The 22,403-nt window shown below is 48.4% G+C and overlaps 11 protein-coding genes across 11 annotated transcripts; 6 read left to right on the forward strand and 5 right to left on the reverse strand.

The window, feature by feature from the left end:
* Positions 1 to 91: 91 nt before the first annotated feature.
* On the forward strand, positions 92 to 2,318 carry N7500_006549 (uncharacterized protein; the record flags this gene model as incomplete). Its single annotated transcript, XM_056677693.1, has 6 exons — positions 92 to 534; positions 589 to 598; positions 637 to 681; positions 750 to 900; positions 951 to 2,056; positions 2,118 to 2,318. 6 exons carry the CDS (start codon positions 92 to 94, stop codon positions 2,316 to 2,318), a joined length of 1,956 nt encoding a protein of 651 aa, XP_056532693.1.
* Positions 2,319 to 2,750: 432 nt separating this feature from the next.
* Positions 2,751 to 3,795, reverse strand: N7500_006550 (uncharacterized protein; the record flags this gene model as incomplete). The annotated part of the gene is made up of 7 exons (XM_056677694.1): positions 2,751 to 2,860; positions 2,922 to 3,233; positions 3,291 to 3,305; positions 3,397 to 3,410; positions 3,476 to 3,510; positions 3,590 to 3,609; positions 3,756 to 3,795. The coding sequence occupies 7 exons, from the start codon at positions 3,793 to 3,795 to the stop codon at positions 2,751 to 2,753; spliced, it is 546 nt and encodes a 181-aa protein (XP_056532694.1).
* Positions 3,796 to 4,190: 395 nt separating this feature from the next.
* Positions 4,191 to 5,219, reverse strand: N7500_006551 (WD domain protein; the record flags this gene model as incomplete). The annotated part of the gene is made up of 1 exon (XM_056677695.1): positions 4,191 to 5,219. The coding sequence occupies one exon, from the start codon at positions 5,217 to 5,219 to the stop codon at positions 4,191 to 4,193; it is 1,029 nt and encodes a 342-aa protein (XP_056532695.1).
* A 931-nt stretch (positions 5,220 to 6,150) lies between these two features.
* N7500_006552 (SAE2 C-terminal domain-containing protein) lies at positions 6,151 to 8,208 on the forward strand (the record flags this gene model as incomplete). The annotated part of the gene is made up of 1 exon (XM_056677696.1): positions 6,151 to 8,208. One exon carries the CDS (start codon positions 6,151 to 6,153, stop codon positions 8,206 to 8,208), a length of 2,058 nt encoding a protein of 685 aa, XP_056532696.1.
* A 259-nt stretch (positions 8,209 to 8,467) lies between these two features.
* Positions 8,468 to 9,808, forward strand: N7500_006553 (peroxisomal membrane protein PEX16; the record flags this gene model as incomplete). The annotated part of the gene is made up of 4 exons (XM_056677697.1): positions 8,468 to 8,636; positions 8,693 to 8,728; positions 8,784 to 9,624; positions 9,685 to 9,808. The coding sequence occupies 4 exons, from the start codon at positions 8,468 to 8,470 to the stop codon at positions 9,806 to 9,808; spliced, it is 1,170 nt and encodes a 389-aa protein (XP_056532697.1).
* A 228-nt stretch (positions 9,809 to 10,036) lies between these two features.
* On the reverse strand, positions 10,037 to 11,077 carry N7500_006554 (ribonuclease H2 catalytic subunit RNH201; the record flags this gene model as incomplete). Its single annotated transcript, XM_056677698.1, has 1 exon — positions 10,037 to 11,077. The coding sequence occupies one exon, from the start codon at positions 11,075 to 11,077 to the stop codon at positions 10,037 to 10,039; it is 1,041 nt and encodes a 346-aa protein (XP_056532698.1).
* A 243-nt stretch (positions 11,078 to 11,320) lies between these two features.
* On the forward strand, positions 11,321 to 13,436 carry N7500_006555 (Cupin domain protein; the record flags this gene model as incomplete). The annotated part of the gene is made up of 5 exons (XM_056677699.1): positions 11,321 to 11,382; positions 11,441 to 11,604; positions 11,667 to 12,842; positions 12,899 to 13,147; positions 13,210 to 13,436. 5 exons carry the CDS (start codon positions 11,321 to 11,323, stop codon positions 13,434 to 13,436), a joined length of 1,878 nt encoding a protein of 625 aa, XP_056532699.1.
* Positions 13,437 to 13,785: 349 nt separating this feature from the next.
* N7500_006556 (TBCB family protein) lies at positions 13,786 to 14,835 on the reverse strand (the record flags this gene model as incomplete). Its single annotated transcript, XM_056677700.1, has 3 exons — positions 13,786 to 14,108; positions 14,180 to 14,399; positions 14,560 to 14,835. 3 exons carry the CDS (start codon positions 14,833 to 14,835, stop codon positions 13,786 to 13,788), a joined length of 819 nt encoding a protein of 272 aa, XP_056532700.1.
* Positions 14,836 to 15,893: 1,058 nt separating this feature from the next.
* N7500_006557 (tRNA (carboxymethyluridine(34)-5-O)-methyltransferase) lies at positions 15,894 to 16,799 on the forward strand (the record flags this gene model as incomplete). Its single annotated transcript, XM_056677701.1, has 3 exons — positions 15,894 to 15,989; positions 16,054 to 16,178; positions 16,331 to 16,799. 3 exons carry the CDS (start codon positions 15,894 to 15,896, stop codon positions 16,797 to 16,799), a joined length of 690 nt encoding a protein of 229 aa, XP_056532701.1.
* A 287-nt stretch (positions 16,800 to 17,086) lies between these two features.
* Positions 17,087 to 18,007, reverse strand: N7500_006558 (MYB DNA-binding domain protein; the record flags this gene model as incomplete). Its single annotated transcript, XM_056677702.1, has 2 exons — positions 17,087 to 17,501; positions 17,556 to 18,007. 2 exons carry the CDS (start codon positions 18,005 to 18,007, stop codon positions 17,087 to 17,089), a joined length of 867 nt encoding a protein of 288 aa, XP_056532702.1.
* Positions 18,008 to 20,402: 2,395 nt separating this feature from the next.
* N7500_006559 (Peptidase C19 ubiquitin carboxyl-terminal hydrolase 2) lies at positions 20,403 to 22,313 on the forward strand (the record flags this gene model as incomplete). The annotated part of the gene is made up of 3 exons (XM_056677703.1): positions 20,403 to 20,588; positions 20,637 to 21,043; positions 21,098 to 22,313. 3 exons carry the CDS (start codon positions 20,403 to 20,405, stop codon positions 22,311 to 22,313), a joined length of 1,809 nt encoding a protein of 602 aa, XP_056532703.1.
* Between the last annotated feature and the right edge of the window lie 90 nt (positions 22,314 to 22,403).

Genomic DNA, 22,403 nt, shown 5'->3' on the forward strand with positions numbered 1-22,403 from the left:
AATTATGTCATTCTTGACCCTCCCGGGGTACCTCGCCATACTTTAATCTTCGCCTGGATCCATATCCCTGGGGCAATTACTTGGTCTCTCTATGAATTTCTATGTGCCTGCGTGTACAAGGAATTGGTATATGTTTCCACGGAGCATTCGGCCTCCGGCTTGGAATCGTTTAAACCAGATGGCATCACATCTTTCGACTGCCGGGACCTCCCTGGCTGGACTGCCGAAATCAAATGTCTTCACGTCTAAATTGCCCCCTGATCCGGCTTTTGATACACCGGAATCCTCCCATCAAGCTCCACGGGAAACCTTGGGGCCTCGCATGGTCAAAGGAGCTTTGTTCACATACGTCCGCCCTGAGTGGACCGATGAGCCAGAATTACTAGGAGTCAGCGTGAAAGCAATGAAAGACTTGGGATTGAAACTAGGCGAGGAAAAAACGTCACGATTCAAGGCGCTGGTCGCCGGGAATGAGATTTGGTGGGACGAGGAAGAGGGTGGAATCTACCCATGGGCACAGTGTTATGGAGGTCAGTGTCTACGTTTTCATCCTTGAAAAATCTAGACCGAAGAAACTAACCTACGCAGGGTGGCAATTGTAAGCTACAAAAGCAACTCGAGATATGATGTCAACAGCTGACAACCTGCAGCGGTTCATGGGCCGGACAACTCGGAGACGGGGTAAGTTATCAAGCAAACATCCAAATGAGTCGTCGGCTCACGAAATATACTAATGACCGATCAATTAGCGTGCAATCAGTCTCTTCGAATGCACCAATCCGGAGACAAGTAGGCGGTATGAGCTACAACTGAAAGGGGCAGGCAAAACACCTTATTCGCGTTTCGCAGACGGCAAAGCTGTCCTCCGGTCCAGCATCCGCGAATACGTGGTATCAGAAGGTAAGAAAACCTGCATGGAACTCGAGGACAGACCGCTGAAACATTGCCAGCTCTCTCTGCCCTTGGTATACCTACCACTCGGGCACTCTCACTCACCCTAGTCCCCAATTCTAAGGTATTACGAGAGCGCCTTGAACCAGGAGCAATTGTTGCTCGGTTTGCCGAGTCTTGGTTAAGAATCGGCACTTTTGATCTTCTTCGCGTTCGCGGAGATCGTGAATTGATCAGGAAGCTTGCGACATATGTTGCAGAAGACGTTTTTAGCGGTTGGGAATCCCTTCCCGCTATCGTATCGCTGCATGATCCGCAGTCGTCCATGAAGATTGATAATCCGCAAAGGGGTATCGCCGCCGATCAAGTACAAGAATCTGAGGATGTACAAGAGAATCGGTTTGCTAGACTATATCGAGAAATTGCTCGTCGTAATGCGAAGACAGTGGCCGCCTGGCAGGCTTATGGTTTCATGAATGGCGTGCTGAACACCGACAACACATCCATTTATGGCTTATCTCTAGACTACGGCCCGTTTGCGTTTATGGACAACTTTGATCCCCAGTACACCCCGAACCATGATGACCACATGCTGCGATATGCCTATCGCAACCAACCCAGCATTATCTGGTGGAATCTGGTCCGACTTGGAGAGTCACTAGGTGAGTTGATTGGGGCCGGAAATCGAGTCGACGACGGCGCGTTCGTCAACGATGGGGCGACGGAGGAGTTTGAACCGGAACTCATCAAACGCGCGGAGAAAATCATTGAGCGTGTGGGCGAGGAGTTCAAAACCGTATTCTTGAACGAATACAAACGCTTGATGGGACAGAGGCTAGGACTAAAAACACAGGCCGAATCGGATTTCCAGAATCTCTTTTCGGAGATGCTAGACACACTTGAAGCACTCGAATTGGACTTTAGCCACTTCTTCCGCCGTCTTTCAGGGCTGCCACTATCCAATCTGGAGACCGAAGAAGGCCGAAGGGAGGCAGCTTCAGCTTTCTTCCACGCCGAAGGGTTTGGTGGGATTGGATACACCGAGGCTACAGCTAGAGATCGCATTGCGAAATGGCTGGATAGCTGGCGGCTTCGCATCCTAGAGGACTGGGGCCCCGAAAACGACGAGGAAAGACAAAGGGCTATGAAATCCGTCAACCCGAATGTAAGTGCCGATTGAGATTTTCTTTTTCAAGTCTAGTACAGGTTGAGTAACCCGTTGGTAGTTTGTGCCTCGAGGGTGGATTCTCGACGAGGTCATCGAGCGCGTGGAGCGCAAAGGAGACCGAGATATCCTAGACCGGATCATGCAGATGTCTTTGAACCCGTTCAACGATGAATGGGGTCTTCACAAGGAAGAGGAAGAGCGTTTCTGCGGGGATGTCCCCAAATATAAGAGGGCTATGATGTGCAGTTGCAGCTCGTAGTCCAGCTACGAGCACTATGTGAATCTCAACTCTCTGGGAGCCGGGTGTGTGTGTGTGTGTGTGTGTGTGTGTGTGTGATATACTAGGAATCAGAACCGATTTGAGCTACAATGCAAACATACATCGACTCCCAGGCTACGAGAGATAGGCCCAGAGAGAATTTTCTTCAAAAAAAATTGCAAATACGAGTATTTGCCAGGCTCCCTACTTCACATTTTATACGCGTTGGAATATAACCCGGAAATTACCAAACAACCTCAGTAGGTATCAAAAGTTAGATCATGTCAACCTTGGCAGGTTTGATCTCTAATCATACATTTTCGGGGGAAAAAAAGAGAAATTCGTTTCGTGCATGCATGAAAAATGTCGTCCAATCCCATGAAAACTGCAGAAAGATGTTGACCAAAAGAGCAATGCAAGCAATGGGGCATCTTAGTTAGGGCAAGCGGACTGAACGTGACCGGGCTGCTTGCACTTGTAGCACATGCGCTCACCCTTGGCCTCGGTGGGGCAGTCACGAGAGACGTGGCCGACTTCGCCGCCTAATCATAGTCAGTAGCAGATTCCACGGAGAGAAGGGAGAGTGAAAGAGAGGTTACTGACAGTTGTAGCACTTCTGACCCTGAGTGCAGTCACGGGCCATGTGACCGAAGCCACCGCAAGAGTAGCAGGTCTGCTGGCGACCACCGGCACCACCGAATCCACCATAGTTACCACCCGCGTTGTAGCCACCGCCGTAGTTACCACCCTGAGAACAGTTGCGCGCGATATGGCCGACCTGTCCGCACTTGTAGCATTCCTGCGAACCGCCGCTGTAGTTGCTGTCACCACCTTGGGGGCACTCGCGGGAAAGATGTCCAGTCTGGCCGCAACGGTAGCACGACTTCTCCTTGGCGGGCTCCTGGCATTCACGGCCTTTTGAAATGTCAGTCAAATTTCAACCGGAGTCTATAATATTCCACTTCAACTTACTCAAGTGACCCTGGCCTGTAATTGTGATTTAACTTGATCAGCAAAGTTCATATGACCAGTCCAGATGTCTAATGGTTATTTGTGTATAATGTCGAGAGGATCATACCATTGCAGTTGTAGCTATTTGGGGGAGTGTATAAGGTTAGCTTTTGTGACTTAACAGATCAATAAGATAGGGGAATTACCAGGTAGGGTTTCCCTTCTTAGGGCAGTCCTTGGCCTATACAGAACCGGTAAGCTTCAATTCTATCAGAAATCCAGAGAAATCTCAGGGAGTCCGGATCGAAGGTTGTAATTACCTGGTGAGAAGCCTCGCCGCCTATGAATCAAGTTAGTATTAATAGAAAGAAGAAAGGTCCAAGTATGAAGTGTATGTGTGTGACAAGGCTCCAATTCGAGTATCACAAAGCTATAAGCTTCTGGATGACGTCTTCACAGCTTCAAATTGAGAGAGAAAGAACGTACAGTTGAAGCAGCCACCACGTCCAGCAGGAGGGAAGTCCATATTTGAATAAGAAGGGGGAAGGATGAGAAGGAAAAAAAAAGAGCAAGTTTGAAAGAGTCTCAAATAATATTTTGTAGTGCGGGGGAGAAAATCTTCCCGCTCGTAAAAGCTGACCGCCCTAGAAGTTCCATTTCTTCACTTGGATTTCCAATTTGGACAAAAAAAAAGGGTAAATGAGAGGATGAGAGGATGAGATCTTGGGACATTTTTCTATATCTATCTATCTATATGAATATATGTCCGGAAGTCCCAGGGGTCCCAGGGGTGCCCCCGGGTCCCCAGTTCATTACCTTGTACTACTCGTTTATTGGCTAATTTTTCTTTTATCTTTACCTTAGAACATACCTATATATATATAGATATACATATTTAGATCTCTCTATATCTAGATATAGTTAGGTGAAATCGTAACACTCAAGTCGCTGTGTTCCGGTCTTATTTCGAAGAAGAAGAACTCGTTCGTCATCAAATCCGGGCAGGGTCAATTCTTGCGATTCCACATTTATACTTCCCAAATTGTGAGAAATTCTTTCTGGCTCGGACTCCCCCTTATTTCCAGCGTGGAGCTGAACTCCGTTCTCATCGAAGGATCTGTGGCCCAGCGATGATATCGCCGTCTCTAACTCCCATATTCGAATTTCATCACCTCGAGAGCTTACAGAGACAGCTTTCCCGCGGTTGGTCACTTGTACAGCAGATACGGAAGAGGTATGGCCCCAAAGTCGCCGGCCACCTTGAACGAACAAACTTTCCGACGTAGATACCACAAGGTACATGGTTAACGTGTTGTCCACATGAGAGGTCAGCAAATACGGATGGGAATAGGACATGGAGGTTGGCGGCTGTTGATGTAGGATAGATGGTGCCCCAGGGGTGATGGGAGGTTGATTGTCGACCGACTCGGCAGAATATCGCCTGTTTCTGGATCGGAGTGGCCGCAATCCATATTGGGAATCCACTGTAGTAGCCAGTCGTGAATCAAGTTGTTGCCCATCTTTGCCCAGACGCAATTCTTGAATTCCCAGAGACCACCCACAGCCAATATGGAAGAAACTATACACAATAGTGGCAACAATTTCGAAGGATGAGGCTCTGAGAGATAGTGCCATGGGTGCAATAATGTTATCTGCTTTGAGAGAAGCAACCTGGTAGGGCTCGAAGGTGTTGGTTCCCCCTGCTTGGTGGTTGCAAGGTCGTAGGTTGTACAAAGTCAAATCTTTGTGTTGGGATATTACCATTAAATACGGCGACGAGAGTGCCATGGCTGTTATAGCAGCATCGCTGGAGTTGGAATGAGAGAACTGCAAGTCTAGCTGGGACGTTTGAAGATTCATGACGAAGAGGCTGAAGTGACCACCTTCCAGTCCGACGGAGATCTCGATCTTTTCTTGGATCTGACTTACTGCCAAGGCGGTTGGGTTCATAGGTGATCCGTCCGATGAAGCTGACAACGGAATGCTTGCAAGACAACATGCCGAGTCTCTTGTGGTCCAAGCCCGGAGTCCGTGCACTGAGTCTGCCGTGAAGACAACCCCAGCACAGAACCTGACTAGCGTAGGAGGGCATGGTGACTGAGGAAACTCCACCTCAGTGACCCGACAGAGCCCTTTGGACCAATTGTGCCGGAGCCGATACTGCTGTTTCCAATTGCCCTCCTGTGCTAAGTGCCCATGATCGAACCATGTTGCGACTTTGGGCGAATAATCTGTCTTCGTCGGAAGGGTTCTGCGTCTAGTATTTGCGAGACGGCGTGCACGGGGCCGCACCCATTGCAAGTAGTATTGCCTTTTCCATATCTCAGAGTCCCCACTAAGAGCATGGAAGCGATGTGATAACCTTGTTGCGGTGGGAAGTCAGCGAGACGGCTGAGAATTAACGACTAAATTGGAAGTGTATAAATACCTTTGACACACGTTAAGCGATGATACTGGTAAAAATGAAAGGATATGGAGTAGTAGCTCATTGCTCAGACGAGACAGACGATCAACAGGCCCAGTATCGTTCCAAGTACGGATACGCTTTTGGGGTAGATCGGAGTCCCGGTGATCTCGGCACCGTTTTGGCATTCTATCTCAGGCCGAAGAAAACCACGAGAAGGCTAGTAAAATAAACCAGAAAAATCATTCAATTCACTGTCGAAGGAATGGAGTGATTGACGGTGGAGGGAATTGCAAGAGTGGGCCCCAAGGCACTGGGGGATTGATCTTATCAGTAAGTGATAAGCTCACGTGTGCCCATTTGGCCTTGACGCGTCGCGTTTATATCTGAAAGTCTTCAACTTGAGGATGTTTTGTTTTTTTTTTGTTTTTTCTTCACTTGTGACCAATTTATCTCATGATACACTAGGGATTACAAATGGAAGTTCTCAAGGAGCTCCATGCTGCTGTGGCAAATGCCTGTGAGGCCTCCTTCGACAATGCCTATAAGCAGATGAAATCCCATTTTGATGCACACGCCAAAGAGGCAGAGATTAAAGAATCAATTGCGAACCAAGCTCAGAGACAATCAGAGATAACAATCCGAGAGCTTCGGCGTGATATCACGGTACTCCGGAGTGAGCTGCAACAATATGAAGTTGATCCAGGGGATCTTGAACTTCCCAAAAGATACGCCAATCTAAAGAGTGAATTTGACCCGAAGAACCTCTGGGGAGACGATCTGGATGATAATGATCATCGCAGTCTCCGGAATTCTCGGAAACGAGTTGAGGCCAAATACACCGCGCTTTATACAAATTTACAGACATTCATCCAAACTTGGAGTGGTCTCAAATCCCGGGTGTTGCAGCATAAAAAGAAGCTACGGCGATGGGATCAGCAATTGGAGCGTGAAGAATTCTCGCTTGTTCTCAATGGTCGACCTGTCACATTCCGCAGAGTGCAGAGTTTCACTTCCGAGGACGTTGGCGAAGAATACTCGCAGGCCCAGGCTTCCCCAAAGAAACGCCCAAGAGAAGAGTGTCCAGACGGTCCAGCCAAGGCCATCAAGCTGTCGCAAAAAAGGACTCGTGCAGATAATGTGCACGCAAACCTGAAAGTTGAAGAAGATAGCCAAAGAATAATTCACAGCCCAACATCAGAGTCGGCATCCACCCAGTCTGGCTCTGCTAGACCCGATATCGACCCCTCGGAAAATTCTGATACAATACGCCCCCAGCCCAATGCCGCCCGACAAAAAATTCGGCAGAGTTCCTCACCAACACTTCCCGGCAGGAATCTCGTGCATAGCCAACGGGCAGTCATCAGCCCGGAGCACCCTGCAGTTTTCAAAAATGAGCTCTCGTCCTCGACTCCAACCCGAGGTGTAATGCACAACAGTGAACAGCAATGTTTAAGCACGCAAGATCTCGATGAGATAGGAGACACGATACGAACACCAATGAAACGGAAAGCCCACCGGGATATCAACATCGCGGACGCTTGGAATTCAGAGAACAGTACGAGTAATGCGCATCACTCAAAGCCAAAATCACCAAGGCAGGAAATTTCTCAACAGCCACATATACTCCAACCAGTTGACGGTAACACTCGCAATGTCGCATTATCTGCACGTGGATCTTCCACGAAGCGCCTCCAAGATCTAGAGCGACGCGCAATACCAGCTCTAGCAGAAGATGGCGATGATGCGACAAGCTTACGGACATTCTCGGAAGTCGGCTCCGGTGTCAATGCTAGACCATTGGAAGCAAAAAACAATGCTGGATATGCCCAGGGACGTCTAGAAAATCTTCTAGAACGATCAATAGCCTCCAAATCACCACTTAGTTTGTTGAGCAAAGCCTCCGGTCCAGATTCGATAATGGCGAATGAGATACCCCAGAGTGATCATACAAGACCTCATTTGTCGAGTCAATCGGGCCTGGAAATAGACCCCGATGATGAACCATTCAGGGCAAGACCTCTTCATCGCCTTGGGTTGGGTCATTTCAAAATCAATCCAGCTAGAAATCAAGGACTTGATTACGCCTATGATGCAGTTGTCCGAAAGAAAGATGACCGCAAATGCATATCAGGCTGTACTCGCCCAGGATGTTGTGGTGATCGGTTCCGGGCCATGGCCCGACTTGGGGGCCTCCCCGGTAAATCCGAAGCAGAACAAGAGGAAGAAGATCAGGTTGTTCTACAGGAGTTTGTGGGAGAAGACACACAGTTGCTTCGAAATATGACCAGCAAAGAGCGCGAAAATCTCCTGGTGGAAGCGAGAGCCAGGGCCCTGGCCAACCAATATGGTCGACATCGGCATACTCACCAGCGGGCTCAATCTCCTCCTGGCTTCTGGCGGACTGACATGCCCAATACGCAGGAGGAGGAAGATGATCTTGAAGCTGCTAAGAAATTAGAGCGTGAGAAAGTGGAAGAGCGATATCGAGAGGCTATGCGCCCTGGTGGGTTATGGACATGGGCGGATGAATAAGACACATTTCTATAAACTATTCGATATTATCTAAAACTAGACAGGCATCATAAAAGATATCTGAACCCATCAATTAATTTGCAATGCATAGATCTCAATAGATCTCAATATGATACAGAGTACGCGGATAGAGTACTTCATACAAGTATGAAAAAGCCGTCAACCTCGGCCCAGGCGTCTTGGCAGACGCGGAAGCGGGACCACGTGCCCCCCTGTAACCTCCCCCGGATCTCATCTCCTTCGTCACAGCTATCTCAATATGCGACACTTGAAGATGGAATCCGTTCGCAATATTCAGAATCCAATACCATTGGTGCTCTTGCAACCCTCCAAATGGCTTTCTATCTATGAAGACTTTGTGACTAAGAATGCCAGCTCGGTTGGTCAAGTCGAGTCAGCGCTGAGGTCTTTGACTTATATCATCCCAGGTGAGTTCTCATTCGCAATAACGAGCTGTTGAATAATCTAACAACTATTCTATCAGGGCGATACCGCGAATCAGAGATACCCTCAGAATGTGGTAAGTGTAACATTGTACTTGCCTCTGAGCGCGCGCGCGCTGATAACCCCTGCAGTACACTCCGGTGTCCAGTTGCTATCATTATACCATGACTCTCTCGTCTCACGGGTCGTTGACAAACTTCCATCGACTGTTCCCCGGCCGCCGCCCACTCCCCATTCTCGGTATACTAAATATTGGACCTCTCGCTCCTCGCTGTATCGCCAGGTAGCTCTTGCGCTACAAATGCTCCAGTATACCGAGCTTCTTTGGGAGATGGCGGCGCGACGGCGCGGTCAGAAAACTCGTTGGCACGTGGTTGTCTTTATTGAATTCGCAAAGGCAGTCTGCCGCTTGCTTCTTCTGCGATTGACCAATTCCAGGCCACTCGTCAGTCCTCCACTTCCAGAGCGCGAGGTAGATCCAAGGACGACAGAAGAAGAGGAACCACAGAGTGACTGGAACGGAATGGACACTCCAATCAGCGAGCGGTCTTCAGACTTGAGTTGGACAATGCCTCGCACGGGACTTTCCCTTCCGTCTCTCCCCGACGTAAACGATGTGTCGAACTATCTCATCTCCAAAGTGCTTACGGCAGATGATATCAAACCCCCAAAGGCACTCCTCCATCGTGCAACAGGACAAGGACAGCTGGCTGAGGTGCTATATATCCTTCGACCTGTCGTCTACGCAATGGCGATGCAGAAGTGGAGTGGTGATAAGCGAAGCTGGCGGCCATGGCTTATTGGGTTTGGGATGGAGTATGGCTGCCGTCAGCTCGCAAAGCGAGACTTCCGCGAACGGGTCGCTGGCGGGCTCCGAGGACTCACAGGGCTTGAGCGAGAGGAACTGAAGAAGCGTGGATGGTCAATGGGCTGGTGGATGATGCGAGGCGCCTTTTATGAAAATATCACCAAGTAAGACCCTCAAGTCTACTGCCTTAGGCTTCTCGATCGATGACTGACATTTCGAAACAGGTCCTGGCTACACAGTGTAACTGGAAAGATGAAAGGCAAGTTATTGTTGGACTTGGTGGGCAGTGTTGTGGAGGACTATGAATACCTGTGGGACAACTTCTACTTCTCGACCGCTACGCTGTGAGTTTCCACAGATGAGCTCAGCTCTGCTTCACCCATGATACCCATTTATATCTTTTACGAGACTTTTCTTTTTTTTGTTTTCTTCTTCTTTCTATGGTATTTGTGATTGGATTTGCTCTTCCATCTTCAACTTATTCTCTCTTGCTGTGCTTTGTCTAGAAAGTGCAGGGGGTATCATTAATGTTTGATTAAGCTTCATGTCTGCTCACAGTACATGGAGCATTCGCATTCAAAGAACCTCAGTTTGTCTGTGGCCATACCAATCTCGTAATCCAACCTTGCCCGTGCTTTTCCCGGGGGCTGATGAAAGTAAGAACTCATCCAGCCGAGATGCCCCTTCCTCTTCTTCGGAGGGCCAGTCCACTCGTGTTCCTCCTTTCATTTCAAGCATCTCCTTTGCAGTGCCCCAGCTGAATCGACATTCGTTGCCCCATCCAAACACAGGGTCCATGTTGCGTCGAAGCCAGCCGACACACTTGGAGTCTGAGGGATAACCACTTCCCCAAGTCTCGGGGGCTGGGCCAAGTGACTGCTCAGCCTGAAGCACGGCCTCGTACATGACTTCCAGTGCAACATCTCGTGTCACCTTGGCTGCCACACTAGCAGCGCTGACACAAGGATACAAGGAATCGGCCTTCTTTGCCACTGTGATTTTGAGAGATGGGAAGATTCGCTCCAATTTTTGCTGGTATGTAGCGGGGTTCCCAATAGTGTCAATGTACACTTCTCGCACATCCACTCCAAGATCTTCAACTACCCCTCGAATGATCTCGACTGTGGCGTCCATGGCTTGGGCGTTCAGATTGTATACCGCGGTGGGGGATCTCATCATGCCGGAAGAGATGTCGCGCGCTGAAAGCACTTTGATCGCATATCCACAAGACTCAAACAATGAGTCCCCTGGTGTGTTCAGTAAATGCATCAGGTTGGCTCGCACGGCGGGTGTCAGTACTTTGCTGTCGTCAAAGCTGTGTTTCTCGGTCAAAAGCGAGTGGTGGAGATCCAGAGGAAGATAGAAGGCACCGTAGACCATTGGCCCTAAGACAGGACCACGGCCGGCTTCATCGACACCCAGAACACATGGTGTACTCTTAACTGTATCATGAACCGTGGGTGAGGTATTTTGGGGCGTGATCGCGTTTGGGCATGGAGTGTAGTACGTATAGGAGTCGCCGGACAGAAGGTGTTCCGAAATCACACTAGGAGGAATAAAGGTTGAGGACTCCTTGGGAGCATTGACTGGTGGAGTATCCTTGGCCATGACAGACATGTAGAAGATTGTAAAAGTCCGTTTAAAGAAAAAAAAAAACAGAATGAAGAGTGAAGGTAGCAAGAAATTCCCAAGATCTCCCGAGTGAACGCGTCGACCGTTCGGGATTAGCGGGGGGCGCGTGTTGCTCTTCCCGCCTAAATTCCGCATTCCTCCACTTTGTGTCTCTCTTGACTGCCTTGATTCTCTCGTGAAATTTGATTTAGGTAAATTGCTATTCTATCCTGGCGATCAATTTTCAATATGTCACGAGGGCCCGGAAAGGCCCGCGACTTCGACTACTCCAATGTGGGAACCAAGGGAAGGTGAGTCGATGTCATAGTCAATGTCACTACTATGGACCTCTATACTGAATTCATCTAGGCGCACTGGCATATCTTTGAAAGAGGGTCGACGTGACGAACATGGAATGGAAGAAGTAGACGGTCTCTTCTCATCTCCTGAAAAGTCGCCCGTCGAGTTGAATGGGTTTGAAGACGTGGAAAATGACTCTTCGATTGGGTCCGAGGGCATGTCGATGGATGAAGGTGGGCTCATTTCGTGTTGCCCCAAACTGTTGGTTCATTGCGTGTTGATGCAAATTCTATAGGAAATGCGCCAGATCCCATGGACTTCCTCAAGAGCACAAATGGTTCACGTACCTCTTTTCTCCCCCCGCCTGCTGCGCGGTCGCCGATGAAGACTGGCCTTACTGGGTCTCCGCGGAGGACTCCAGCTATGCAATCAACTCCGGATCCGCAGGATATTCTTGAGTCGTCTAGTCCGTCCGACGGCAAAGGTTTCGCGGGCGCACAGGGAGAATCGCGTCAAGATCCATCTCCTCTTTCTACTCGGTCCGTGAACGTTGGCCGCTCAAACCAAAGGAATGGCACACGGCAAAGGACAGCGACAAAAGCACAGCTAGCAGCAGAATTTGAGCCCGCAGTTATACATGACTTTTCCGACTATTCCGAAGGCGACGAGAACGCGAATGCATTCGCCGCAGTACAACAAGATTTTGGTGACAGCCTGAATATCGATTCCGATTCAGCTGCTGCAGACGAGCTGCCTGATTCTCCCGGGCAAAACCAACACGATTATGACGACAATTCATCCACGGCTGACACAACCCCGCCTCGCGAAGAACCCGTTGTGACCTCCAAACCAATAAAGAAGGCTGCGCCAAACACTGCCAAGACAGACAAGAACCAGGCGAAACATCCCGCGCCGCGCGGACGTCCAAAGTCTCAGCGCCGTAACGTTGAAGAGGATGTCGACCCTAGGCCAACCAAAAAGCGAAACACCACCAAAGCATCTCCACCAGTGCGTGAACCGTTGGAGCCAGAACTGGATCGAGTGGTTGAGAATTACGCCAACAGGACAGGTCCTTTGAAGGGCCGAAGTTTGTATATTCTCAAACGCGAAAATCCTACTGACAATAGTGCGACTCACACTCGATCTGGGCGGGTTTCCGTTCGACCACTGGCTTACTGGCGCAATGAACGGTGTGTCTTCGGAGATGGGGAGGCAGCCGAAGGACATCGATACCCTCTCTCAACGATCAAAGAGATTATTCGCACCGAAGAGCAAGAGCCTGAAAAGAAGAAGAAGAAGAGGGGCAAGCTCTCAGCGTCCCACAAGTCTAAGTCTAAAAAACAAAAGGATGACTCCTCGGACGAGGATGAGGATGTTGATCTCTGGGAGAAGGAAGGCGGTGTTCTTCATGGCTACACCCTCAAATGGGACGGGAAAACACAGACCAGTTCGAAGGAAGAGGAAGTCCTAGGTATGATATCCAACCTTGTCATATTTACTTCCTTTACTAAGTTTGTGTTGACACAGACATTGCATATGCACCCTCCGGAATTGAAACCAGAGAAGTCAAAGACTCGACATTCCGATTTGCAAAGTTGCTTAGCTCGTCGTTCATTGGGTCTGGGGTAGTCGAACTCCCACCTGACGGAGTCAAGAAACCCAAGAACTCGAAGAAAATGCACATGGTGTTTTATGTCTGTCACGGGCGTGTGCAAGTGGATATCTCAGGTGTCCAATTTAGTGCTGGAAAGGGTTGTGTTTTCCAAGTTCCTCGTGGTGAGTCACAGTTCTTATGACCTCTCAAGTCGTATCAGATAACTGACACCCGTCATCTCTAGGAAATTATTACAGCTTTGCAAACACCCATCAAAAAGAGGCTCGACTTTTTTTCACACAAGGCTGTGTCCCTGATGAGAACGAGAACGAAGACGACACACCACAGATCTCTCAGGATGCCGGCCCGGAAAGCGAATTTGAAGCTGACACTCCCACCGCACCTGTTCAGGTTCCTGCTAAGAAAGCCAAGGGTCGCCCCAGAGGCAAGCAGAAGAAGGCTGGCAAGTGATTACCTCCTGGCTCTGCCCTCTACTCTTGTCCTCATAACTGTAGGCATTGACAACGCGCCATGAAACCTTTCTTCTACGTGGATACCCTGAAATCTTGATTTGTGGGCGTCTAAATGTTTTTTTATTGTTATTCGTTCTTGAGCGATTTGTTTTCATATGATTACCAGGGAATTTGGCGTTTTTCTCCCGCCTGTTTCTCTAGTTAATTATGCAATATCTATTGGTGATAGATAATTGGTGATGGAAGAGCAACTGAGGGAGGCTGGGAATCAGAACCTCATTTATTCCATAATAGCGAAATGTATTCATATTATACATACCACAGTGTATCAAATCTCTTCCATAAGGTCATCTAGGTCGTCGTCTAGACCCAACGGGGGGGAACTCTCCAACCTCAACCTTTTCCGGCTTCACGAAGACGCCCCTGTTGCCTAAACATTCGAAGTAGCGCTGTCCGCCCACACTACCATTGTTTTTCCCCATCGGCTCGTCAAGCTCAATCCCGACCCAGATTGGCTGGAGATCTGCCGGAAGTTCTGCATCCTGTTGCAGATCGCGACCTGGACCGGTGATGGGAATAGTCGGAACAGGTCCAACGAAGCGGATCGTGCCGCGTCGAATGTGCGGCGGAGATGAAGGCAGAACGATAGCTCGTTTCGAAACGGTGATTCCTGCCAATATGTCGTTAGGTTTCTGAAGAAAAGAAGCCGTATTGACACATAAGATGTGTGTCCCAACGAACCTCTCGTTTGAACCTCGGTCTGATCTTTCTCAACTTGATGACGCAGAGCCTCTTCGGGCGAGAGAGCGTTAGGATCAAACCGGCCCAGCTTCTGGTTCCTCTTCCAGGCCAATACAGAATCCGAACGGGCCTCGTATGTTTCAGTTGGCAGCACATATTTCTCGACCGATGATAAATCGGTGAAATTAGCCCGCATGGTTTGTGGGCGGCTGTCATTGACCTGATGGGGATACAGATCAGCATGCATTCAGAATCCGTAGTATATCAATCTCTTGCATTGATAGCTTGGAGCAGAAGGCATGTCGTTTTGGGTCCAGTAGGTAGGCACAGGGTAGTCCAAAATTATATACTGCCAAACATGGAAAGAAAAGAGAACCAACCTCGATCTCCGAGCCCTTCACCAACCCCCACTCCCCAATCAGGCGGTCGTCCCCGTCGGCCCATTGATCAGGTCGACCGGGGACTTTGACCCGCAGGCGCTGACAGCTTGGCGGAATTCCCGTCATAGTCTCCAGCTTTGCCTTGACCTGCATCACCGTCCAGGTTGGGGTGATGCGGCGTTCAGTCAGGAATCGAGGCTCCGAATTCCCGGGCTTGGCTAAAGCCGCGTTGGTGATTATGACGGAAATATCCATCGGGGTAGGCTGGAATGCCATCTTGTCTCTGTATCACTCGTCCTGTCTTTTGGTGTTCCTAGAAAGAAGTGTTAGAGCAGGTCGTGGGTCAACGCAAGTTCTTGATGTAGGGTGCGAGGCATTCAAAGAGCAGAAGACAAGAGCCAAAAAGAGATCAGACAGCTAGAAGCAACCTTTAGTACTTCTTATAGTACAAAAAAAGATAAGAACAGACTATGTATTTAGCATCATTGTGTGCTCAATTGCTAATATCAAATTCCCCTGGCTCACAAGAAGCTACTGGCGCTTACCAGGGTAGCTCAGTAATCAATGATAGGAACATAACATAGTATAGACAAAACAGGACAATCCTTGACGGGGTATGTAGTACTTACAGTTGACGTTGTGCTTCCCTGTGGGTGACAGGAAAAGGAATATCGCCCTTCGAAGCAGCGACTATTAGTAAGCGGTCTCCGCTAGGAACAGGCACCGCTACAGTTGAGAATGAAATTGGCAAATGATATATAGTCTTTGGGGAGGACAAGGTGAGAGACTAAACATAATTTTCCTGTTGGGTACAGCTTATGTAGGTAAACTATTGCCCGAACGGGATGTCAAAGTGGGATTGTATCAGTCGACATTATTTTACCATGTGGGCTATCGCATGTTGAGAATACAGATCTAATATTTTCTTATACGGCACTTCCATTCTAGCCGTATTATCAACATCAAGCCCGTCATAGCTTAGGTCTTTTTTTTTTTTTTTTTTTTTTGACGTATTGTGGAATAGATTTCATCCTATCTTGTAGCTGTAGTAGCTTGCATTATGACAGGAACACCGTTCATACTTCAAGACTGATAACCCTTTTTATATGACTCCAGAGCAGTTACTTAATGTGTATCTTCCAATAAACAAAATAAGCCAAGACAGTCAAACTTGATGTTATTCAAGCTTTATGCTTTGTACTTTCTGTAGATCTATATAAATCCCACATCGCGATGATGTAGATAGCCCGTTACAAATCGCGAGCCACGTGATATCCATTCTCGCTTGACTTTTCAACTCTTCCAACTCCCACCTTGTTCTCGACGAGGGCATCATGGCGTCTCAACAGCCAGGCGAAGCCTATGAGCAGCAAAATGTTCATGAAGTGTATCAGCAGATTGCTCAGCATTTCTCCGCCACCCGCTACAAGGTTTGTTTAAAGCGACTGGCGCCACCTCAACTTCGCCGGTTCCCCAACTAACTATTGTTCTCAGCCATGGCCTATAGTCGAACGATTTCTCACGAGCTTAACACCAGGTGCAGTGGGTATAGATGTAGGGTGCGGTAATGGCAAAAACTTGATGGTCAATCGAGATGTCTTCATCATTGCTTCAGATAGGTATGTTTTGATATGAATTATTGAATTATTGAATTTTGGGGATTGTGGGATTTTTGAAGTTTTGGATTTTCTATAGACTGCTTTATTTCCTTGGGATATCACTCCGCTCATTGGGACCCTTTTCAGCTTGGTCTGAGCTAATTCGATGACAGATCTGAGAACCTGGCTCGGATTGCCCTGCAGCACCAGCCGCATTCGACCGTGGTAGCTGATATTCTTGACCTCCCACACCGGGATGCAAGCTTTGATTTTGCAATCTCAATCGCGGTGGTGCACCATCTTTCCACCCCGACCCGGCGAGTTCAAGCTGTCGCCGAGATCATGCGAACTGTGAAGCGTGGTTCAGAGATGCAGGAGGGTGGGAAGATCCTAATCTATGCCTGGGCCCTCGAGCAAAAGAACAGCCGTAGAGGTTGGGACAAAGGCGATGAGCAAGATCGAATGGTTCCCTGGGTCCGCAAGGGTGATCAACCCCAGACATTCCATCGATACTATCACCTGTATGCGGAAGGCGAGCTGGAGCGTGACATAGACAATGCCGGTGGTCGTGTGCTGGAATCCGGGTACGAGAAAGATAACTGGTGGGCGATCGCAACGCCCAAAACGGCTCATGACGTTTGAAAATGGGGTATGCAGCTCCGAGAGCCAGCCTCGGAGTCATAGGAAAACACTTCAATTCGCACTGCTGGCCCCAAAAAGCAAACAGAGGAAAAGAACGCAACAAAACACCGGGGTAGAAATCATCTATACGATTCACTATCCCCACAAATCACGATATACCTCCAACCGGCGCTATGCAATTCGTAACAGAAGACCACAAAGGAAAAAAAAAAAAAAAAAAGAAGAAAAAGACTTGGAAGGGGAAAACTCAAGGAAAGACGTGTAGGCGTCATCTTCATCATCTCATCCTAAGGCATGGTCCGAGGGGGCATGCCAAGGTGAGGGCCCATGAGACCTGGTGGAGGAATCCCCATCTCGGGCGGTCGTCCAATCCCATAGAACTCCCTCGGGGGAGGTGGGGCGGGGGCGTATGCAGGAACGCCTGCAGTGAGCTCTTCAAGGGAGGGAAGTTGAGGTGGATGACCTGGCAGGTGGCCTGGGATTGCGCGTGAGGAAGATCCCTTTCTTGGGCGGGCTAAAGAAGTGCTGGCGCGGCGTGTTCTGGTGGTTGGGGGATCGATGGCGGCACTAGAGAGAGAGAATGGCACCACACCTGCGCGTCGAGCCATCTCCTGCTCTCCTAGCTGCCAGTGCATGGCCTCCGCTGCACGCCATGGGATTGCCATTTCCTCGGCTACCTTGGACCACATTTCAGCTTTGAATCTAGGCCCGAGATTAGTGTATATTCCCGAGATCCGCGTTCCTCTTCTCACCTACCTTTCATATAACCGGGCTAGTTTGTTCTTTTTATCTTCATCCCATTCACTTCGGCGTTCTAGGTAGTTCTGGTAATGCAGACGGCAACTGATGGCGCTGCGGCCGGGGAGTCGTTTGCTGATGTCCTCCCACTTCATACCACTACCCCGCAGTTCGATGATCAAGGCGTCCTCATCTGGCGACCACTTGGACTGCTTCTTTGCTGGAGACTCGGACGTATGGGAGGGCTGCAACCGCTTGGCAGCTCCCGATGGGCCAGTCTTGGTCAAGGGTGGCATGGCCATGGCCGGGCCCGGCATAGTCATCATGGGACCTAAACCTAGTTGCCCTATCGTTCTGGGCGGGTACCCGGCATTCACATCCGGGGCTTCTTCCTCATCTTGGGGCTTGAGTAGTAGTGAGATATCCACTTTGACGGGAGGCAATATAGGCCGATTTTGTAACGCAATCATATGCGCGGATGAGCCCCGAATAGAATAGAACCAAAAAAAAACCAAGGGAGGTTTTCCCCAACACTGAAGGGGGGTAAAAGGGGGCAAGAAGGGAACAAAAGAAGAACACGAGCAAGGGAAAGTGCTTGTGATCCCAAGTCCAAATTCAGAAGAATCGGTTTCCCAAGAATTTCACAACGAAAAAAAGAGAAATATCGGGGGAAAGTAGACCAGGCACATAAAAAAAAAAGGGAAGGAAAACCATATGAAGCATCCGAACGTGAAACGAACAAGTGACAGCTGATCTAAACCTATCTTGAAGAGAAAGAGTCTAAGACCGTTGGGGACTATAAAGGGTAACGGCTGTTACAGGAAAAAAAAAACACACACATAATTTCCTATCCACTTTGAAATTAAACAGTTGATCTTTCAGGTTTCGATAGTATTTTGTAGTATAGGTAGTATTTTATAGTATTTAAGGAATCTTCCAGGTTCAATGTTGAAGAACCTCGGAGTCCACGGCCTGTTATGACCTGCAGAGTTTCATACTAACCAAGAAGAGCGAGATCAAACGGTAAGTTGAATTCTCGGAGTATTTTAGAGTATTTTTTAATGAGGTTTTGAGTATTTTTAATTTCAAACGGGGACCCGCATCACCCTTTGGTTAAATGACGGTCTTTTTCGGTCCAGAACGAGTCTGAAATTTACAGTACCTCCCGTACCAAGAACCAGTCGGGGATTTTACATTGGTGGGGCTTTTCCGGGTTCCCGACTCTCGGGTGTCCATGTGTTCTATACTGGTGAGGATAAATATATATATATATATTATTATATATTATTTATATATATAGGTATATATTGTAAATACTAGATATCCAAATCTAGTAAGAGTTCCTGTGCAAGATTAAGGGCGTAGTGGGGTCATTTCTCAATTTCCACTTAACTGTCAGGCCCAATTTCCACCAATTTACCAACGTCATGCCCGTTAGACCCTTAAGAACACGAGTTCTTATTTGGATCCCCCGGTACTTTGGACTCTTAGGCCTAGAGTGGACATCCTACCTATCAACTTTCCGAAAACAAGGCAAAGGTGTAAGTGGATCGCAACGTTCGCAAGGCGATCGTTGCCTCCCTTGGCTTCGCACAGACGTGACCCGTTCGGCAGCTACGGCTTCACCGTATGATCCGCTGAAACGGGACTGGATATTCGAGGAGAGAGAGAGATATATCTCAGCGTCTACTATATGTAGGTAGTATATGTAGTCCAAGTAGATGTAGTATATATGTAGTGTATGTAATATATGTATATATATAATACCCCTGGAATGAGAAACTCGGAAATAAAATAGAACGTCAGCTGAAGAAATAACGGTGTGGAGTTTCAAGGAGGGGCAAACGTCGGATCGTCATGACCTAAGTGGTAGCGAAGGAGCTGCGCGAGCTTTCTCTTCCCCCTCCACAGGACCCGTTTTTATCTTTTTATCTTTTTTCAATTTTTGATTTGATTACCTCTCATTTCAGGGGGTTTCTTCTCCAGTTCGTTCAGGAGGATTCTGGCGCTCCACTGAGATCCTCTCAGCTGGGGAGTGGATCTTCGGTAGATGCGAGGAACCCTGCTGTCAATATATGATATCTTTTCAGGTGGATGCTGAAATATATATATATATCTCTACCATACATATCCCGATTGAGATATGTACTCCATAACTTTCGGCCGGATCTCTGGAGATTCCCACGGGCCAATCATCCGTTCAGAGAGAGGCCGATTTAATTGGACTCCACATCTGAAACAGCTGTCCGTCTAGACACTCTATAGACAATTTAGGTGGAACAGGTTCTATATTATCTTGACAGACTGGTCTCGAACATGCAAAAAACTGGGGGAACACGGCTAAGGAAATTGGCTCCCAGGGTATGGTGTAGGGTCCCACTGAGCCCTGAAATTGGACTGAAATTGGACTGCACTTGGACTGCACTTGGATAGGATCGAAAAAAAAAAAAAAAGTTGATCTCAGGTCCCAGTCACAGGTTCATTCTCATTTTCTCTTTCAATCACGTTTTATTTATAGAAAATGTAAGACTCAACCCCAAGTTTACTTTGTTTGAACGTACATCGAATTCAAATCGCGGCTTCAAATCATTCAAGGGGGGAAATGGGTGAAAGAAGAACAGAATCAACCCGAAAGCTGAATGAAAGGTGAATGAGAGGGCCTCTCGAGTTCGAACAAAATTCTCAACTTTCTTTGATCGTGACGGTCTTCGCGGTGACTGATTGGCTCCGTCATGCATTCTTTGAATGTCGAAGCCCTGATTTCCTTTAGAGATGAAAACAATGAAAGTCCAGTTGAAATGCAAGATAAATTAAATGCCAATCCCAAGTCTTAATCTCACACCCCATCTATTCACTGATTCTAGCATGGCCAGATCTAAAGAAACCCTCGAGCACGTCGAGAACGTCGAGGGAGAGGAAGTGGAACAAGTCCAAGGGCCATACGAAGAGGAAGAAGCGGAAGAGCAAGTCGAAGACTCCTTCAGAGACAAGGAGGTGCATGATCGAACCGTGAAAAGAACAAAGTCTACGGAACAGAAAAGGACATTGAGAGTAAGTGCCCGAGATATCGTATACCGTCCACCAACCCTAACAAGATAGCCGTTGATTCCCAAATATTGGCATCCCGACCTGCCCGACAAAACCACGGTGGGATTTCCAAATAACGGAGTGGACTGCTATCGCAATGCCGTCTTCCAAATGATTCTACATATGCCGATTTTCTACAATTGGCTCATCTGGTACAAGAACCACCATGCTCCACCAGGTCACATTTGCAGACTGGGCTTTTCCGATGAAGGTCCCACCGAATGCTACGTTTGCCAACTTGCTGAGATCGCTCAAGGTTACTGGGCAGGTGACAGTACAAGCTGGAAGCCTGCCTTTAGATCCCTCACACGCTCGCTCTTGCGGAGTTGGAAACCAGCTGGGGTCAACTCGGAACAAGATCCGGCAGAGTACTTGGACGTACTTTACAACGCGATCATAGAGAGCACCAAGCCTATGATGTACGTTCTTCTCTCTCCATGACCCCAGACACCCCCGGACTGATTTTGCGATAGGCAAGGAGACTTGGAAGATATATTCAAGGTCGAACTCGTCACAGTGTTGAGGTGCACGGGGGAAAACGCCTGTGAGGCAAGATACGACCCAATTGAGCAACTATTCATGAGGATTAACTTATCCGGGGAGGAGGGCGATCGACTCCCTGTAAAGCCTACTTTGAGTGATATCATCACCCAGCACTTTGAGTACGCGTTCGAGTTCGAGAGTCCATGTGAAACATGCGGAGGCAACAGGACTTCTGCAGACCAAATTGCAAGGTTTCCCGAGATTCTCTTGATTCAGCTCAATCGCACCAGTGCGATGGGTGAGAAGATCAGCACTCACGTATATATGAGCGAGGAGTTGAATATCGAGACACGCTTCATGGATGAACGCTGGGGCGACGAACGGGAAACCGTCCAGTACAAGTTGACCTCGATGGTCTTGCATCATGGCAGGGATGTTATGCAGGGTCATTACAGCATGGGTGTCAAAGGGAAAGGAGACACATGGGTCAAGGCGAATGACTTGGAAATCATGGACTGGATCCCTGAAGGGCCTGGAAGTAACCCAAACCATCTTCCTACCGGTTACCTCTTTGCATACCGCCGGTTACCCACGAATGACGAGGGACCGGCAGCCAAGGGACAGTTCCCCAAGGCACCACCCAACGAATTCCCCAAGGGAACGACAGCCCCAGAGCTCGATGATATGCAAGTTGACTCCACGTTTGCAGATTTTGATTCTGGACCTGTCCTAGAACAAGGTGTCAATATTCCGAGCGATTCCGAGGGGTTAGTGAAGTTAATGGATGTGGTCATTCCCAAGGTTCTCGATGGATACATAGCTCGCACGGCGGAAGCAAGGCGCAAGGAGTTTGAGCGATGGGCGGATGAATGGGAGAAGAAAAGGGGAGGTAAAGAGACTTCTGCTATTGGTCCTGAGATGGGCGACAATGAGGAAATACTCAACTGGACCAAAGAACGAGGACGACTGGAGATAACTTTGACGGGAGACAAAGGTAAAGGGGCCAAACTGTTGGATCTCGAAGTTCAAGGAATGCACTTCAATAGACTCAAGAACAATAAGCGAGAAAGGGAAGAGACGGAAGGAGAAAAGGAGAAGGAGAAAGAAAAGGCATTTTCTAAGATTTTCAACAAAGTGAAAGGCAAAGCGAAGGATTATGATGACGATGGAAATGAAAATGGGAAGAAGAAGGCGAAGAAGAAGTAGAGAAGTTGAGAAGTTGAGGGAGTTTGGGAAGTTGGTCAGATATCTCGGAGTTTTTTTTTTTTTTGTCGTTTGTGTTGCAGTCTTCAATTG

The sequence above is a fragment of the Penicillium coprophilum genome (assembly GCF_028826855.1).
Source record: "Penicillium coprophilum strain IBT 35676 chromosome Unknown utg000004l_segment0_segment0, whole genome shotgun sequence".
Lineage (NCBI taxonomy): Eukaryota > Fungi > Ascomycota > Eurotiomycetes > Eurotiales > Aspergillaceae > Penicillium > Penicillium coprophilum.